General features: G+C 37.4%; 3 protein-coding genes and 2 non-coding genes across 8 annotated transcripts; 1 reads left to right on the top strand and 4 right to left on the bottom strand.

Moving 5' to 3' along the window:
- Nucleotides 1-22: 22 nt before the first annotated feature.
- On the bottom strand, nt 23-2,096 carry LOC140783894 (beta-carotene 3-hydroxylase 1, chloroplastic-like). Its single transcript, XM_073131003.1, has 6 exons — nt 1,493-2,096; nt 1,342-1,401; nt 1,030-1,236; nt 693-818; nt 541-597; nt 23-411 (listed from the first exon to the last, which is right to left on the bottom strand). The coding sequence occupies exons 1-6, from the start codon at nt 1,910-1,912 to the stop codon at nt 331-333; spliced, it is 951 nt and encodes a 316-aa protein (XP_072987104.1). The 5' UTR covers nt 1,913-2,096; the 3' UTR covers nt 23-330.
- Nucleotides 2,097-3,645: 1,549 nt separating this feature from the next.
- On the top strand, nt 3,646-12,834 carry LOC140783893 (protein REVEILLE 6-like). Of its 2 annotated transcripts, none has more exons than XM_073131001.1 (9): nt 3,646-4,069; nt 5,875-5,932; nt 8,049-8,172; nt 8,244-8,420; nt 8,523-8,645; nt 9,217-9,326; nt 10,242-10,301; nt 12,063-12,163; nt 12,260-12,834. In XM_073131001.1, the coding sequence occupies exons 1-9, from the start codon at nt 3,798-3,800 to the stop codon at nt 12,273-12,275; spliced, it is 1,041 nt and encodes a 346-aa protein (XP_072987102.1). In that variant the 5' UTR covers nt 3,646-3,797; the 3' UTR covers nt 12,276-12,834. The 2 variants fall into 2 exon arrangements, with proteins under 2 accessions (XP_072987102.1, XP_072987103.1); XM_073131002.1 differs by having other exon boundaries at nt 3,684-4,069; nt 8,526-8,645.
- Nucleotides 12,835-13,300: 466 nt separating this feature from the next.
- On the bottom strand, nt 13,301-17,636 carry LOC140783895 (uncharacterized). Of its 3 annotated transcripts, XM_073131005.1 has the most exons (6): nt 17,141-17,599; nt 15,907-16,061; nt 15,629-15,695; nt 15,357-15,408; nt 15,152-15,253; nt 13,301-13,550 (listed from the first exon to the last, which is right to left on the bottom strand). In XM_073131005.1, the coding sequence occupies exons 1-5, from the start codon at nt 17,475-17,477 to the stop codon at nt 15,169-15,171; spliced, it is 696 nt and encodes a 231-aa protein (XP_072987106.1). In that variant the 5' UTR covers nt 17,478-17,599; the 3' UTR covers nt 13,301-13,550; nt 15,152-15,168. The 3 variants fall into 3 exon arrangements, with proteins under 3 accessions (XP_072987106.1, XP_072987107.1, XP_072987105.1); XM_073131004.1 differs by lacking the exon at nt 13,301-13,550 and having other exon boundaries at nt 14,900-15,253; nt 17,141-17,636; XM_073131006.1 differs by lacking the exons at nt 15,152-15,253; nt 15,357-15,408 and having other exon boundaries at nt 17,141-17,602.
- LOC140785390 (small nucleolar RNA R64/Z200 family) lies at nt 13,677-13,770 on the bottom strand. The gene has a single exon (XR_012108446.1). It is a non-coding gene; the product is annotated as a small nucleolar RNA R64/Z200 family (small nucleolar RNA).
- Nucleotides 14,021-14,102, bottom strand: LOC140785387 (small nucleolar RNA Z199). Its single transcript, XR_012108443.1, has one exon. It is a non-coding gene; the product is annotated as a small nucleolar RNA Z199 (small nucleolar RNA).
- Nucleotides 17,637-19,345: the final 1,709 nt, after the last annotated feature.

Here is a 19,345-nt window from a genome sequence, read left to right as displayed (position 1 = left end):
AGGCGCAAATTAATGACATTGATGACAGAATTTAATTAGTTTACTACCGAATTCTAAGTACTGTGAAAGAAACTAGTTCAGAAATGACAAAACTACATTTTCTTCTTAATTTTCCTTAACGCTTTCCCTCCCTATTGACACTCTCGTTCACAGACACAATTACACCCTGCACAGCATCATGCAACAATTTGCTCCTTTTCCCGTCCACTATCCAGACTATGCCTACACTCTCGTGTTTCTAAACATTAAAAAAAACTAAAAATGAACCGACTCGTCAAATTGAGACTAGTCAAAAGAATGCTCTTGTTTCACTCCACCCTATAGAATAAATCAATCCAAGCTTGCGTTCCGCTTGATCCTTCTGCTTATCTCCTTCTCCAACTCCTCCATGCCACCCACCTCTTCCAGTTCCTGCAAGCAACCGCACAGAGACACAAATTATAACCAGATCCCACTGACAGAGAGACGTATCTGGAAACTTGCCATGTAATGTCTATTTGCCGATCGAGAAAAAACAAAGAAACATGAACCACTGCTCACCTTTGGTCCCAAGAACAGACCGTACGGCACCCCTTCGAACTTGTCCATGTGGTGGATCTGCCATTTCATCAAACACATGCAACACATTATTTAATTCTAGAGAAAAAGAAAAGTGTAGAATGGGATTTGTGAGGTGACTGCAGTCTGCACACCTGATGTGCGGCCGCGACTTTTCGGAAGTAGGGCACGTCGGCGATGGGGCCCACGGGGAATCGTCGGTGGACGAGTCCATCGTGGACGAACATGTAGGCCATCCCGAATATCGTAATCCCCAGGCCCTGTGATAAATCGACACGTGGAAGTGAGATCAGCCACACGGAATCCCGAGAAAGAGAGAGACTGGTGAAGAGATAGGAGGAGAAAGCGAATATCTTGCCAGATAATTATACGTTATTTACCAAATTGATAATTTGGAATCAAAATGTTAACAAGCTAAGAAACGAAAGGGAACTATTTGGGAGTTCTACTGGAGTGAAGATTCTAACTTACGGCGCCGAAGCAGAGGCCGGGGACGAGGCCCCGGTTGAAGAAGCCGTAGGCTAGAAGAGTGATGGCTGGGACGGCGTTGACGATGGCGAAGATGTCGTTGAGCTCGAAGGGGCCGTCGCGTGGGCGGTGGTGCGACTCGTGCATGTGCCAGAGTGATGCATGCCACAGCGCCTTGTGCGCCCAACGCGCCCAAAACTCCATCCCCACCTGCTCCACCACCGCCATAAACATTAGCCGCCGCTTCCGATAAATTATTCAATTAAGGCCCTCTTGATTTGTAAATTAATTTGGCAGAGTAGAGAGAAAACTTACAGCTGCGCCCACAGAAAGGGCGAAGGTTCCGAACATTTCGGTCATCGGCACCTCTCCTCCCTGCTCCCCCAAAATCCGAATTAGGTAGCAATTTTACTTACATGTCAGGAGACGCATCTTTACCATTTTTAGTAAGTTTAGGACGACGGACCTCCATTTGCCAGGCGAAGCGGTAGTAGACGGCGGCAACGGCCATGGAGGTAATTCCCAAGCTCGACATCACCGCCGCGACGAGGTAAGTCCGCCGCTCCGATTGCTTCCTCGCCATCCTCTCCGAGATCCGCCGCTCCGCCTCCTCTGCTTCCCTAAATCTCGCCACATCGGTGGATTCCCCTCCTTCCTCGAGGAGCCCGTCGGCTGGCTCTGCGGCCGTCTTCTCCTTCTGCAAGAGGAAATACACCGCCGTGTCCCGCAGCCGGCGCCGCCGCAGCGGTGGCGCTGCGGTGGAGAGAGGCGAGAGGAGCAGCATTCGGTAGCTGCCGCTTCTGGCCGAAAGGAAGCGGCGCGACGGGGCTTTTACGAAGAGATTACCGCCGAGGCTCGTACAGGCTGATGTCATTCCGGCCGCCATGGTTCTTCTTTCCGCTTTTGGAGGTGAGTTTCGACTCCCCTATCCCTTTCCTTTCCTTGAATTTGAGCTTTAAATTAACAAAAGAACGGGAGAGAGAGAGAGAGAGAGAGAGAGAGAGAGAGAGATTTGAAGTGTGTGTGGGGGTAGAGAGACTTGAAGCTCGTTAAAAGAAGTGGGAATGAATGGCCACGGGAGGGCGCGAGGATGGTTTAAAAGGATACGCTCTACATAAAATGACTCCCTTCAGTTTAATTTTACGGAAGTACCACTGTCTAGTGTGTCTAATTTGTTGCCTTTGACTGACCCAGGATGACGTGGCACTTCGCATATTAATCAACTTGCTTGCATTTCCGCATGGCCTTGTGTGAGCTCTAATAACGGTTGAAAGAAAATCCAGGTGAATGGAGAATTTAAACCGTCTTTAAATATATACAATCGATACATTAATTAATATGTATAGCACTCAATCTAACCCATACAGAGGAGTTAACTCGCATCCAAGTCCTCCAAAACATCTTGTTTTATTTTTAATAATAAAAAGTTTAACTTCTTCCTTTAAATACTTTTCTTGTGATACTTGAATCATTTCCTTCGATACGCAGTTTAATCGGGGAATGACACGCGTTGACGCTTCGCCATTGCCTTTTCGCCTATCGACCTTCTCCCGCCCATTTGCTATCCACGCGGCCATGTTGGGTTAGTGTGAAACCACTAGCTAGTCACCCGAACATGCCTTTGCCACCTGTTTCCCATCACAAGTGAAGAAACGATGCGTACATCTACATGCTTGGTGTTCATAGTCATGGGCAGCGTCGTGGCTAATTTGGCATGTCGTGTTGTTAGCTAGGTGGAAATTAATAGTTCAACTCTGACCACTATTACATCGATTTGGTAAGTACAAGGTTCTATTGAGAGGACAGCGTTAACGAATGGAGAATATACGAGACATGTGGTAGCTGTTTAGAACAGCAGCACATGTTGGACGGTCCCACGTTACCGAAGAGGTCTTCAGTCTTTGTGTAAGTTGGAGCCAACGATTGTCGATGAGTTCTAGCTACTAAACCCAACATATCAACCTTAACTGTCATCCGTAGGAGAGCTGCACCACATATTCCATGTCTGGTTGAGATGGCATCCTATTGGTCTAAGCGTTGGAGCTGATCTCTACTAGGTTCAGCTTGAATTACCTATGGTGTAATATATTCACGAAAATCCTAAATTGAACTTTAGTTTGGAGTAAATCCAGCTTAAGAGCGTATGCTCCCTTTGTGCTCTAGTTATGGACAACCAAGCTGAAGCCTATTTGGGTCAGGCTTTGGCTCGACGGCGGTCGGCCCATGAGCTTTGTATGTAGTTCTTATTATCATTCACTAAAATTATAAGAATAAATAAATAAATAAATAATAAAAGAACACGCCAAAAGGATAAGATGGAACAGTCCGCAGTCAAGTTGCTCGTCAAAACCAAAAAAGTATTTCCAGCCTAAGCTCACAGAATTCGTCCCAGTCCTTATCCAACCACAATCTCACATGAGTGCCTAATATTTCACCGTACCAAGTAGAGGAATAACTCTACCATCTGAAGGTACAAATCAAACCCTTTGTCCTATTAGTTGAAATATCGCAGCCACCCAATCACAACTGTGGATTCGAAATCCCTCATAAACCCAAGGATGGAGTGGTATTCAATCCAATGTGAGGCCAACATGTAGCACAAGTGGGGGAAGGTTTGTTGGCCTTGCATTGCCACACAAATCAGCGACCCACTCCGCCCCCGTTCTAGTATCGCACAAGAAAGCAAACAAAAATAATGAGAGCGAGCTAAGAGAGAGTCGACGCCACACACCCAACCTCCTCCCTTCTTTATCCGCAGCATCGAAGTCTCCATGGTCTGCGTTAATCCGGCAATCGAATGCGCAGGCGGAAGCGGAAGCGGTAGCGAAGGTGGAGGCTTTTATTCTACTTCTCAGCAGCAGCAGCAGAGCAGTAGTAGTCATTTGGGTATGGCCCTTCCGGGTCACGTGACCGCCGCCGCCGCTGCCACGGTGTCGTCCGGCGAGGACCCGAGTAAGAAAGTCCGGAAGCCGTACACCATCACCAAATCGAGGGAGAGCTGGACCGAGCAGGAGCACGACAAGTTCCTCGAGGCTCTTCACCTGTAATCCTCTCTCTCTCTCTCTCTCTCTCTCTCTCTCTCTCTCTCTCTGTGATGAGATTTGGGCATTTTGGAACCGATAGAGGTCGGATTTTAGAGATATTTCGTTTTTGGTCGTGCACAGGGGATAGAAATTTTATTTTGAGGTGTTAGCAAGAGCATTTGGAGTTGGTTTCATTGCTTTTGTGGCTTTATTGGTGCGATGAAGTAAAGTTTTCATTCCGCAGTCGAGAAGATGTATCGTGCTGCGAATTAGCATTTTGGGTTTTGCAAGAAGGTTACTAATTCATGGTGATTTTTTATGTTTTGGATTGGGATAATGGGTTACACTGGATATTCCTTTAATCCTTGCCATCGTAGACGCAAGACAATTAGGTCTCATGTGTTTCCCCTCTTATTAGCTTATGAGGTCAGAAGATTCAATTGTGCGGCAGAATACATTAGTCACGCGTTTTGTGCATTTTGCTAGAGCTACTGTTGTCTTCCCGTCATGAATACCTGAGATTTGGATTTCCTTGCTTTCTGTTATTATCTCCATATGAGGTTTAAAGTTCTCAATTATAGTTTTTTGGTGCTGTAATTATAGGTTTCTCCGTTTCTGAGATAGTATAAGTTCTATATACTTTTCTAATAGCATACTTCAACTTGATTTCTTCTTTTGGCTTTCAATTAACTCGTGAGACTCAAAAATCTCGGGTTTCCAGTTTAGAGGAAGAGTTTAATTAGGCCTAGAAAGGATGTCTGTCGTGCTTCTTAGTGGAGAGGCTTCTAGTGGACCACGTATATTCAATTTGGTGGCCTTCCCTATATATCAAATGATTTGACTGTTGAGTGCTAGCCTGTTTCGTTTTAATTTGGAGAAGGGCTTCTGAGTTGCATTTCTTGATCTAAACAAGAGTTTCTGTTTGCTGTTGGACCCGATAGAAGCACTTTTTCGGTTTTTCCTTTTCCGCTACCCTGAATCAATGGTCTTATAGCTTTCTCCAGATGAAACTGGACTTGATTGAGACTGTCAGAACTCTAATAAATCTTGTGGTAGGTTTAGTTCGAAGGCAAGCTGTGGATTCGTAATTTCATTTCCCCAGTCTCGTGCGAAGACTTGTGGACCTAATTTCAATACAGTGTATGAACCAGTAGTATGGAGGTTATAATTGAGGATCCGTGATTGCTTCTATTTGGTGGGAAAAGGAAACCCTTGTATTGTATTCTCTAACCGAATCTGTTGTACTCTTTCTAATTAAATTAAATACGTGAATGCAAAGTCAGCTTTCTAGTATTTTTACTTATTTCTTTTGGTGAAATGGTAGATTGTCTAAACTTACAACAATTTAGTTCGACCTGTGTAGTGATAGTAAGCACAACTTCTTCAATATGATATGAGTGGGATAGTTCCAACTAGCAGGGCCATCCTTGATTAAGAAGTAAAAGAATTGAGAGTACCGTGATATTTGTTATAGATGAACCATAGATAATGTCTTTTTTATCTAATGCTTTATATACACATGCTAGCATGTGGTTATCTTTCATTATTTAATGATAGTTTGTGGGGCTTGTGTGTGTGTCTGAATGTATGCGTATAGTGCATCTCTCTTTTACTTGAGAGTTACTTCTTGTCATTATTGTCTTGACCTCCAGCAACCCTGAGGCGTTCGGTAATATGCAATATCTGTCTTTGATGTTTCACTATATTTCTAGACCAAAAGATTCATATATATAATCTCATACACGGGAGCCATGTCATCTTATACTGCAGTTCAATCATATTTAAGAACATACCTAAGATGATTAATCTAATCACTTTGTTGCAGTTTTGACCGTGACTGGAAAAAGATAGAAGCTTTTATTGGTTCAAAGACAGTAATCCAGGTATTATTTTCATGAGCTAAGAGCTTGTCCTTGTTGTCAAGAGATCCAGCTTATAGATTAAGTATCATATCTATCTTTTTATCCTAGTACCATATCCAATTAAGCTTATTGATGATAAATATTTTTTCCGGAAAGATCTCCACGTGATATTTAAGACTAATATCTATTTACTTAATTATAAAGAGAATCTTATAATTTTCTCAAAAGGAAAGGCCACGAGTTCTGATTCATTACGAAAAAATATTAAAAGCATCATCTGCCCATCATGGACAGTTTAAATTGTCCAAAAACCTTACAGCTATATGACCTTCACCATACATCAAGAGATGAAACTGAAACATCTTTCCCCTATAGAAGGATCTTTGATGGGTGCAATTGGGTAACCATATTTTTTTTCTCTATGCTAGTTGGGACTCCTGAAAACTTAATTGTATTGTTACATTCAGTCATATGACTAATGTCAGTTTTCTCGGCCCAGTCAAGTAAAAGGTTTGCACATCATATTGCACTCTAAATCTAACAGAAAAGAAGATAGATTGTTTTGTCAACATACTTTTATGTATTAAAGAGAGATGCCTTTTCTTGTTCTTATGGCCGGTTAGAAAGAAGTACTGAACTCTTTAAGTATTTTCATTTGTTAGCTAGGTTTGTTGTTTGACATAGCATGAGAAGATCCTGTTGCTGATTTTGTGACGTAGGAAATTGTGGATTCCATCATTCAAATATTCATCGTAGATTATGCCCAAATTAGGTTTAGATTTATCTTTTAGAATCCTATCAAGTTTATTTTTCAGTCTTAGTTGAAATTATGTTTAAAATTATCTTAGAATAAGAGTTTTATCTTTTAAAGTTGTTTTAGATTATGCGTTTATTTTTTAGTGCTTGTTCAAGATTGATAACATGTGGAGAGAAACTATAAAAATGTACTAGATCCTTGTGGTAGGCATATAATGTTATTTTTATTTAATAAAGTTCTTTTTTTCATATATTATGAGAGATTTGAGGTGAAATGCCTCGGCTTCGTGTGATTTTAGGTGTGAGTTTTGGTGAGACGCCAAACTCTTGGATTAGTGAGATGTCATCAGTTTATCTTATCTTATATCTCGCCCTTGAAGAGAATCATTCGATGATTCTCCTTATCGACTATGCCAATTTGGTATAGAGCCTGCTTGAGCAATTTTGATTGTTCCTGAATCAAAGCTAAAGAACTACAACATTTCATTCTAGATCTTTTTGAGTATGTTGCAGCAAATTTGTCGGAGTTTAATTCTGGTTGGACGAAGGAAAATTTGGCGCAGGAAATTTGCAAGTTCCATTCAAACATCCGCCATAGATTATGTTAAAAATTCCAAATTGAGTTTGAATTTATATTTTAGAATCCATGACAAGTTTATTTTAGAGAGTCCTAATTGAAATTATGTTTAGAGTTGTCTTAGAATATGAGTTTCTTTAGGCCTTGTTTGGTTTGAGACAGCCTCGAACTCGATTAATTAGTCTCATTTTTTAGTTTTATTTTTTTAAAAAGTAAATTTGATTATATATTAAAAAGATAAAAATTTGTTTAGTTACTGAATCAGTTTAGGAGTCCTTCAACTAGTTCAGAGGGTCCTTAAACTCAAAACAAACGATGCCTTATGTTTTAGAGTTATTTTAGGTTAAGAGTTTATTTATCGGAGCTTGCTGAAGATTGGTAACTTGTGGAGAGAAACTATAAATATATACTAGATTCTTTTGTTAGGCATATAGTCAGTAAAGTTCCCTTTTTTTCATATATTGAGAGAGATTTGAAGTGAGACATCTTGGCTTAGAGTGATTCTAGGTGTGAGTTTTTGTGAGATGCCAAACTCTTCATCAATCAAATACGAGTTTTGGTGAGATGCAAACTCTTGGATTGATGAAATACTATCCATTTATGCTATCTTTTTCATTCTTTCAATAGAATCATTTGATGATCCCTTTCCGTATGCTAAATGTTATATTATTTTAAATTTAGTTTGGGCACTGATGGAATTCCACTAAGCTTAAGATGCTACTATTTTATCTGGGCACACTTTGAAGTGATACATGCTTAGAGCTTTTGACTAAAGGTCATGATTCTGAAGACTTCCATGTGCAGATAAGGAGCCATGCACAGAAATACTTTTTGAAGGTTCAGAAAAGTGGGACCCCTGAACATGTTCCACCTCCTAGGCCCAAGCGTAAAGCAGCTCATCCATATCCCCAAAAAGCTCCTAAAAATGGTTCGACTCTTTAAACTTATTATCTTTCTTTGTGTATTGGAGCTAACTGGAGGTATATTGGAACTTGGCAGCTCCCTTGTTGGCTCAACCGCAAACAGTATACCAAGCTTCCTCCTGTGTGGTCGAACCAGGCTACGCACTTAGGACAGATTCATCTTCCATGCTTAGAAACTCTACTACCAATCCCACTGTCTCTTCCTGGGCTTATAATTCTGTTCAGCCTGTTGGTGCCTCATCTATGATGAAAGGTTTAATTATTTTTTTCTTCTCTCTTGATCTCCTTTTCTTGCCCTCATCTTAAGAACTCTCTTCTCAACAAAACATTCAAAGCTTAACTTCTTCTCTTACAGAAGGTATAGATGCTGGAGCTAGAGAGGCTAACAATTGCAGTTGCAGTGGCACTGAGGGCCCTACTAGGGCACGGCCACCTTGTGAAACCACTGATCAAGTAAATCAAGTCCCATCGCTCCGTGGTCAGTGCCTCTTTGCACTTTATTTATTAATACCCCAGATCTCCATGTATGAAATTTGATATGAAGACTGCTAGTTCTTAATATAGGTTTTACCTGGAGTCTAGACTCCATTGCTCATTTCTAGTTTCTTTTCTCCTCTCCAATAGCTTGGAACCTTGAAAGCACTTGAAATTACTCTTCATTATAGTAGGCATCAAACACAAAGTATATATAACAGGCTTGCCGGGAGAGAGATCTTTAAAGAAATAAACAAAGGTTTTATAACATTTACACCATATAGGATTTAAGACACTAATTTGTTGAACTAAGCTTGTGAAAGCTTATGTTGAAGACAAGAAACTAAATTCCATAGTTATCACAACTTCTGCTCCATTTTATGAAGGCTAAGGGCCCGTATAAAGTGATTTCCCTATGGCTTGCTATATTTTCTTCTTTTTTCATTTTTATATCTAAAGGTAGTCTTGATAGTTTGATATATGGCATACTAGTTGTCAATTTGCTCATGCTGTGTATTTGTACACATCCTGAAAAAGATATCATTGGCCTCACTTTTTTGTTTTGTTTCATGAAGTTATGCCAGATTTTGCACAAGTATACAGCTTTTTAGGCAGTGTTTTTGACCCAAGTACGAGTGGTCATTTGCAGAAACTGAAGGAGATGGATCCTATTGATGTTGAAACGGTATATCATTTACATAAGACAAGTTTATTACAATAAATCTCAATTTAAAGTTTCTCTTTTCTTGGTCATCACAATTTTGAGTAGATTGCTCTCTTATCCTAGGTTAGCATGCCATCTAACTGCTTATATTTATTATAATTTAGTAGGACAATATCCATAGAGTATGTCCTCATACACCAAGTATACTATCATTTAGGTTGCAGTATAACATTCTTCCATTGAGTAGTTGTTTTACCGATCCATAACTGTATTTGGTCAAGCTCAATAGGGAATTGGAATTTGATAGAAAATATCAGACTTGTTTTCATGCTTAATATATCAGCCTTCATTTCCTTAATTGCTACACAAGCAGAATACACAAAACATTGATCTTTGGTTAGAGAAGAACATATTTAGCGTCCAAGATAACAACTTTTCATTCTTTTCTGATAATACTATTGGTTTTCTGTGAACATACACATGATGGAAAAGCCATGTGGAGGGAAAAGACTAAATAAGATGACCATCATTTAGATGCTCCACTTTAGATGTCAGAAATTTCAATAAATTTGACTAGCTTAAATAGAGGAAGCATCAAGTCAACTTCTAATCCATCCGCTAACTTACTTAATGCCTTTATCTCTTAATTTACCTGCCCACTCCATGAAATAATATTCTTTGATGGAGAATATTTACCAGCTAGAAACTTTTACTAAAGTAGATTTTGATTTAGTATTTATCTCTCTAATGACAATTTAATTCCTATTATATATTCCTTATTGCATATGAAACTTTTACTAAAGTAAATTTCGATTTATTCTTTTATTTTTTTTAATATTCACTACTCCATGTACTAGATTATTGTAATTTGAGGATTTCATATTCCATGAATTTTTCTCAAATAAAATTTGATACCTCTGTTGATTGTTTTTCTAGGTTTTATTGTTGATGAGAAATCTCTCGATTAATTTGACTAGCCCTGATTTTGAGGATCATGTAAGTGGCTTCTCTTGATCCCCTCCTTGAGAATGTTATTGTATATTCTTTCATATTTTGGATCTAGATATCATTTTTTTTTCCTCTTTGCTTCAGATAAATTGTGATTGGTATGTTTCTTAATTGTTACATGCTTAATTAGGATCTGTTTATTGCTACTTTAGACAAGGCCATCTTTCAATAGCACTGGACTGCATAAACAAATAGTATGCTTGCGTTTTGATTCCTGCTTACTCAAATAGTAGATTACATTTAAAGCATTTACCTCTGGATTAATCTCCCTTCTTTAGTTTAACTTATGAGACGCACTATGCCTCTATGATTTTGTTCTCTTCTGGGTTGGTGTATTAACAAATATCCACCATCAAAATTTGCAGTTTAGGAACTTAATTTCTTTTTAGTTATGACTGGACCATCTTCAGTTCTGTACTTGAAATATTCTGAAAGTACCATGTACTAAGTACTGAAAGTTCTGAAAATTGAAGAATGTTAAGAATATATTAAGTAGAAGCTACATGTGGTAATTGAACAATATTTTATTAAGACTTAGAGCTCAACTTTTCTGTTCTACATCTCTTCAGTTCTTCTGAAAGCCAGGAGTAAAAAAGTTTAGAAAAACTACTTTTACATAATTTGGTCGCCATGCTGGTGGTTTTTTTAGCCTCTGTTTGGAATGAGTGTAACATTTAAATGCAGAAATTGGATTTAAAAAAGTAAAAAACATATTGAATCTGAAGGAAAATTAATGACATGTCATATGAATAGGCTAAAATGCCCATTGACTTTGAAATATGTTAATACCAAAATATTATTATTAAAATTTTATTTTGATGCGGGCTTATTAAGTCCGCATGGTCGTGGGTTTGCAAACCCTCACGTTAAAAGTGTAAGATTATATTCTTTTTGTTGAAAGAAGTCCTACATGCTTGTAGGCTTGTAAGTTCGACTCATCTTTGATGTGATATAAAAAGAAAAAAATATTTATTTTAGAGGAAAATTGATAATATGTAAGAAATTTAAAATAGAGGTGTCTTTATTAATAAATTTTATGTGACATATAAAAGTGAAAAACATTAGCTTTAGAGAGAAATTAAGAATGTAGTACAAAATATTATTAGAAAGGTTGGGTGCAAGTCATTTTGAAGATAAATTTGTAATTTGAGAATAGTTTAAACTTAGACCTATTTTATTTTTCTATCCCGTCTCAACTTTTTAAACTTGATTATGAATAAACTACCATTTTAGTTACTAAACATGACTAGTGGTCCCTAACTAAGTTAAGAAAAAAAATCCTTGGACTCAGAATCAAACAACACCTTAAAGTTCCTATTTTTGTATTGCATAGATATAAATTTTTTGCTTTTTTAGCCCTTCTATGTTAATCTCACATATGTTTTATGGGTGTGGTGCACATGCATTTGCTCAAATAGTTATGCATCTCAAAAGATGTTGCTTAGATCCTACTTCCTGCCCCAATAACAGAATTCCAATAATAAGTTAAACTGGCTTGGCAGTCATTTTGAATTTGGGTACCTCTTTATAGTTTAGTAGCAGTTTGATTTTGATATTCTACTCAACACTATAAAGACAGTTTGTATTTAAACCAAGCGGCATTATAATTGGCAAGTGTTAGCTATTAATTTGTTTGCATAGTTGTGTTATTTAGAAATTTTTCTCCACAATTCAAGGAATTTCGATTCTTTTCAACTTTTTGCTAGTGTAGAGCAGGATCAGCACATAACCTGTGTCCTAATAATGCAGAGACAATTGCTTTCGTCATATGAAGTGGTTACAGACGACTATAAAGTAGGAAGTGCTAACAGAACATTTCTGGCAGATAGGCCCATGAGTGCTCCTTTCATGTAAGCTCAAACTAAAACTATATTTACTTGCATCATTATACCTGTAAATATGCACATTCCTACATAATCCACTGAACATGGAAGGTACTAATACAGGGTGAAAGGAGATTGAAGGCATCAAAATAATATTTTATATCATGCAGAAGACTCGAACTGTTGTATTATACCTTCTCGGGGCAGCGATGTTAATTCTGATCTTTGTGAAATGGAGAGTCTCATCACCATTTCAGCCTTTTAGCGTAACTTAACAGCAGAAGCCTTGACTGCTGTAATATGTGATTGTAATCTTCGTGAATACCTAGAATCACATCCTTGTACAGGTTTGTAACACCTCCATTCTGAGGGTTGAGTCTTGAGGTTTGTGTATATTATTGCGGCAGCAGAATCCAGATAACCATGTTTCTGGAGATGTTCAGGAGTAGTTCCTCAGTTCTTTGTATCGTTAAAGGATAGGTCTATACTGGTAGCAACAAGAGAACCATGGATTGTTTGGACCAGAAAATCTGCTATAGATCCTGCATTGCTCTTCATTTGAAATTTTAACTAGAATAGATAACGATAAACCGAGGTAAATTGCTGTAAATATATCACTTTTTGAGTCAACTGATTATGTAGTGATTATTTGTTGAGAGCATTTTAAATAAATAAAAATAGACTTTTATTACTCTAAACTTCTTTCGCCTGTAGAAAAAGTTTTAATAATTTTTAGTGTTAGTATAAGAGAGTTTATTCTAGTCTAATTTATTTTTACGTTTCTTTCCAAACTAGTAGAGTTTATAATATTCATATTTAATGTGATATAAAATTAAAATAATAGTTTAGCGAACGACTAATACCTTTTATGATATGTAGAGAGAAAATATTACCCTTCATGATTAATGAGGAAATAAATTGATGGATGAGGATTGAAGGTAAAAATAGAGAATAACTAAAATAATGTTGTTTTTTAAAATGAAATAAAAATAAAATAAATATAGAATTATTGCATGATAAGAGAAAAATAAATAGTAATATACTAGTATTAAATAAATAGTTATTTACCTGTTATTATATGAGAGCTAACACTGAAATAAAAGGGCAGTAGTTGTGTAGATTATAGTATAACGTAAATCAATTCTGCATCGAACAGCAGATAAGTAGAATGAATCGAGTTAGAATTACTTTATATTAGCTCATCGATGTATACGTAATGTATACTTGAGAAATTCCAAAGCGCATAACATACTGATAACAACAAATAAATACAAAAAAGATCCATAGTCTCTAAAGCCATTTGATTTGTTCCGAAAGCGCTCAACCTCAGGGCAAATGCACTACTACATCGGTGGCGATCCATCACGGCTAAACAAAGAGCTCCACAGGATCATGAAACGCAACAGCCAGCCACCTTCAAAATCCAACAAAATACAAAGTATTATGCCGAACAAGATGCTCCTTATTATACCATAAGCTACTCAGTTTCATAGGCAAACAACATTTAATAGTTCAAAGTTAAAAAGGCAAGAAAAGAAAATCGTTGCTCAGAATCGTGGTTGTCTTCTCATTGACGCCGTAGCATCTCTGAAGTCTGACATGCGAAGATTACACATAATTCATCATAGCGACTACAATAAAAATAGAACAAAAGAAGATATAAAAAAATAGTATTTTTTTCTTTCAAAATAAACAGAATACTAGCACAGCAATGTGAGACTCGTAGTGGGATCAGAGATGAAACAAGGTAATCGTCACTGATCAATCAGAAACACGGACCAAATTTCTTCATCATCTCCCGCTCATGATACAGTTTGCAATTAGAGATGAAAAATAAGTAGTAACAAGTCAAACGAAAAAGAGGGAAAAAAATTAAAGAAAAAGGATCATCAGAGACTTAAATACTAGGAATCACAGAATGGATTATTCCGTCATATTGTTGCAGTTTTTCCTCATCACTTGATCCCGGAACATAAGATGATAAGAAGATAAGAAGGCTTAAAAATCGACATCAAAGAATAGCGTTCAGATGATCTGAAAGCTTGAAGGTCGAGAAGGTAACTCGGAGAAGACGGCTGTGGTACCGAGAGGTCGCTCTTGTGCCTTCTTTTATAGACTCCGAAGAAACCCTAAAAAATCCCCCGAAGCGAGAAAAGGCGCACGAAGAGTTAGGGCATAAACGGGAAAGAACAAGCGGACGGTGATGATCGTAGGCTTCAATGATCATAGCCGTTCATACTCGTATCAGTTTTGGTTTGCTAAAAAGCTAGCTTCTAGTACGTTCTAGGGCTAAATTTCATCAATCTGGCTTCGTGTTTGCTTGATAATTCGTCGATTCGCTTTAATTCAATTCAAATGTTACTCCTATTTTCAATTTTAAAATAAAAATATTCATTCCTTTTCTGTTAAATAATGAAAAAGAGAGAAATCATTAACCCCATGTTTAGACGAAGAGTACAAAAGAGAAAAAGAAGACAAAATAAAAAGAAATATTTTCTCCCATTTGAATAGATATTTTAGAAGAGAATGAGAGGGAAAAAGCGAGAGAAAAAAAAGAAGACTTGGAGAGAAGGGAAGAGAAAAAAAAAGAAAAAACTAAATTCTCTTCTCTCCATCCAAACATAGTATAAAATGAGAAAATGAGATTTCTCACTTCCATACTTTTCTGCTGAGAAGGATCTTATTTTAATAGAATAAAGCTGTGATGTCAATGTGAACAAAGAAATCCTTCACCTTTTCTCAAAAAAAAAAAAGAAAAAAAAAGAAAAAGAAATCCTTCACACTTACATTATTGCTTCTTTCAATCTAGTTATCTGTATAATATGTACCAATATGGACATAGTGATCTAACCGAGTACATTAGAAGCATGCAAATTTCATCAAAAGACCAAATATCTATCTACTTCTGCATCATTCTTAACCAACAGATATATACATAGACTATAAAGCAAGGTAAGTAAATGATCACTGGCAGTAGGTTTACAGTTTGATCTCTTAAATTACTGCAACATGCACCTGGTAATTGAAAGCTTTCAGAGCTTTTCCCATACCCAACGGCTTGGCCTGAATATTTGCTTGAGAAGTGCCATTTTGGGAACATTCCAATGTTCTACATGCCTAAATGCAAAGGGAACAGTAAGATTATCTATGTGGGCATCACTCTATGAATGTGTACATAACTCAAGCTAAATAATTAACAAGAGTAAAAGAATCTCATTACTTGCACACTCTCCCTGACTGAGCATCAAAGTAGTACTCAGTGTACCCAGTGGCTGAAAGGGGAAAAAAACAAAAATAGAACATTATAAACCCTTCAAGGAAACCCCCTAAGAAAAAGCTCTAAAAAACTAGCTTTAATTATTATCTGATGCAGTTGAAGAAATTGAAATGCCCCTTGAATGACACAACAGCATAATAGACGGTTGATTAAAATAAGATCTGTCAATAGCAACAGCTAAAACCAGTTTTTACTATAAGTGTGTCGAAATATACCAGAAAGAATAGGCCGCCAGGGGAATGACATGATACAACTAAAACGCCAATGTCCAATTGACCTATCCTGCAAGAAGTTTTACTGATAATTATTACTTAGAATTAATTTTACCACCTGAAATCTTGGTAAGTTAAGAGCAATGATACGAAATGATGTCCAGGACAGTGATGAGACTAGAGTAATAAAATCATGTTGGTTCACATAAGATAATAGTACAAAATTTCGATTAAAATTTGTATTCCAGGAAGTCAATGAGCAAATGAAGATGGGGTTTCACCTCAAAGTCCTCCCACTTTGTGAGTTTCATATTAGATTGTTCTAGGAGAGACCCAAAATTTGTGCAATTTCTTTTGAAACGTCGAAGACCTCTGAATGAACCTGCTGGGTCAGCAAATTCGCAGTCATCTTCGTATGCCTTGATAGTCAAATTTCCTGAAAAATAATATCTTTATAAACCTAGATGATTGAAAATCCACTTAGTAAATAACATGAACGCATTACATTCAGTATCTCAGATTGTGCGTAAGTCACCACCACTGTCTGGTTTTTGTTAAGTAAATAAAGAATACAGGCATCAGTTGTTTTCAGGAACATAGTATATATCCTCTCTTTTTTTCAGCAAAAAGAAAATTAGACTAGGAGCCATGTAGCTTATACATCAACGAAAATTGCACTCCGAAAAACGGACTAGAAAAGATATGGATTTCAAACTAGCCTGTTGAACAACGTTGAATAGCTTGCTGACTTATAAGAAACAAATATTGACCTGCCACCCCCATCCCGCTATATCTTACAACTAGCAGTGGTTGGTGAAAGAACTCCAAATCCCAATCCCTTCTCTAGTTATTGGCAATAACAGTGCCCATCGAAGGGAATTTTTACGTGATACTGAAGTAGCTCCCACGAAAAAGAGCAAAATCTTGTGAAATCCAATGCCCACAGATAATTTGATTGGAAGTTGAAGCACTTATCTAAATGGAGTCTGAATCCTATTAATGCCTGCAACTTGTATCCGCATAGAAAGTGAAAACACGTAACAGGAAGTGATGAGAGAATCAACTTTTTTATTCAACTGGAAAACTATATCAATCACAATTTGCATTATACAAAGCAATGATAGCAAGAACGGAGAACCTTCTATAATGCTGCTTAACCAGCTTCATAATTTCCAAGTTTCTCTCCAAGATAGTACAATAACGAAGTCTCATGGAGATGTACCATCGGTTAATTTATCAACCGAATAACTTACTCAATGTTTCCTTGTGTAATTAGTATGTTGCAAGTCGATTCTTGCATTTCACGCCTCTTCTACTCACACTTTAATCAACTAGCAGTACACAAAACATCAGTTTCCTTCTTTTCCCTTTAGATTCAAGATAAACAACTGCGATCAATTTAACTAAAGAACTATTCTGGAAAATTAATAGTAACAAATTAACTAAGGCCAAATTCGATAGTCAAATTAGGACTTAATTTTCAGTCGGGTAAAGTAATTGATGTAAATCTCGAACCTGTAACGAAGTAAGACCGCTGGAAATCCTCCTTGATGGCTTCCGCCACCATGGCGCGCCCCATTTCCCCCAACCCGTCGCCATCTCCGACAAGCACCTCCGCCGGCTGAGGAGGCCGGAACAAGGAGGCGGCGACGCCGAGGAGCTCCGAGCCATACCACGCCAGCCTCAGCACCGCGTTCTCCGATTGCGAGCCTTCGATGCCTTCCGTCGAGCCGGGCTTCTTCCCGTGCCGTCGGAAATCGCGGGAATAACAAAGATGCGGATGCCACGTGGTATCGATCCTGCGGCCGTATCCAGGGCGGGTGATGGGAGTAGGGCGAAGAGCAGAAGCCATTCGGAGTGTGCAGGGTCGACGAGTTTAATTTACAAAATAATTATTTCATTTTTCTTAATACGAGTGGAAAAGAATGAGATGGTGTATACGTTGATTCCTAAACAAATTTAGAATGGTGGACAAGAAAACTAATAAAAGCAAGAATAACGGGAGCCATATACTCACAAAGAGCGATATCTTCTACCAAATATAGGTCATATATCACTTGTTGTGTTTAATATATATACGTGTTATGTTGTCTTTTCTACTTATTAAACTACGCACAGTTAGATGTGATGCCTTTTGTATCATCCATCAAATAAGAGATGATGTTCACTGTTTTATCTTATGTGGATTGTGGTGAATGAGTGGATGACATGCCTTACCATTTCAACTTTGAATGTGAGTGTTGACCAAATGGAATGGTAGAAAGCATTATCTTATAAGCCAAAAATTAGATGGCCAAATTCGATAATTACATGCAAAGAATCCTTTCTGATGTCCCACTGATGCATATTCAATTGGACTCGAAGGAATAGTAGAAAAGGCTCTAGAAAGATCGCCTGCAACCCCTTTTTCATTCTCTACCACAGTCACTGTAATTATTTTCTCATGCGCCGGCCTTAACACCGCTAATGTTAGCGCGGAAAGCTTAGGTGTGCTTTTAGTATTTATTACTAGAATATGTTTACTTTGAGAATTTATGTTTTTTTTTTTTTTGTAGCGTTGGTAGATGGGCTCTTCAAAATATAGTTTTTATTTATTTGTCATTTAAGAGCCTAAAAATTAGATTTACATTGAACAAATCAAGCTACCTAGTTTAGGCTTTAAATTGTGTGCATCGCCGAATTATAATTTTGAATTAAGCGCTGTCAAGATTTCTTATAAGTTGTCGTGCTATTGAGATATTTCTTCAAGATAATCGTACAGTTAAACTATCAACCGAACCGAGCCACTAAATAATTTTTTATATAATAATTATTTTGAGTTGAAATCGATCTCATCACTTCTTTGATCGTAAAAAAATGTATCTATCAACTCTAAAAAAATTGGTTGTTTATCTTCAAATATTTTTTCTTTTCCATTGTGTATCGAGCTTAAAATTTTGACTGGATTTAATGGAATTACCTGCCTACACTCTTTCTAGTTTCTAGCAAATAACGAAAAAAAAAAATTTAACTTCATTCCCTACCTATTAATTGATTAATTCTACAGTCACTGACTATCATCTATTTGGAATGCAAGAACTCCTGCAATCGGTTCTGCAGACTATCATCTTGGAATGTCTTGGGAGCAGCTATCCGCATCAGATAATATGCGACAGCTTACCTTTTCACCATTATTATGGACGCTGTGAGCTTGTACTTGCTTACCACTATGCTACGCTTTATAGATTTTGGAAAGATGACAACGATGTAGCATTTGTCATCAATCGGATAGTCTTAATTGAATACTCCCAGCATCCTACGCTATCCTGGAAGTAAAGATACTCCGCAAACTTAATCTGGATTTAGTTCTACTCATGCAATTTTCAAGATCTCTCATCTCTTCAGGAAACCAACAAATTCGCTAGCAAGTTATGGGAGAGCTTAAAAAAAAAAAAGAAAAAAAAAAGTTATGGGAGAGCTTTAAGCTACCACCGGTACCCATTACGGGGATTATTTGTCTTTCCTGCTTCAATTTTTTGCATCACTGAGAATCTCAGTGAGAATTTGTATAACTGGGATAGCTAATTTAAAATAAAATTTACTTCATTTTATTTCTAAAAGAAAATCTATTATACGATAACTAAGTGGGTCGGGTTTGATTTGAAGGTAAAAGGTGAAACGACCGTTGATCCGACCCAACCTGGATCCGATTAGATGTCGACCTAATGGCACCCGGCATAT

The sequence above is a fragment of the Typha latifolia genome, chromosome 3 (assembly GCF_019914945.1).
Source record: "Typha latifolia isolate L0001 chromosome 3, TyphaL0001v2, whole genome shotgun sequence".
NCBI lineage: Eukaryota > Viridiplantae > Streptophyta > Magnoliopsida > Poales > Typhaceae > Typha > Typha latifolia.
The sequence above is the reverse complement of the archived record's forward strand: the minus strand, read 5'-3'. Positions and strand labels throughout refer to the sequence as shown.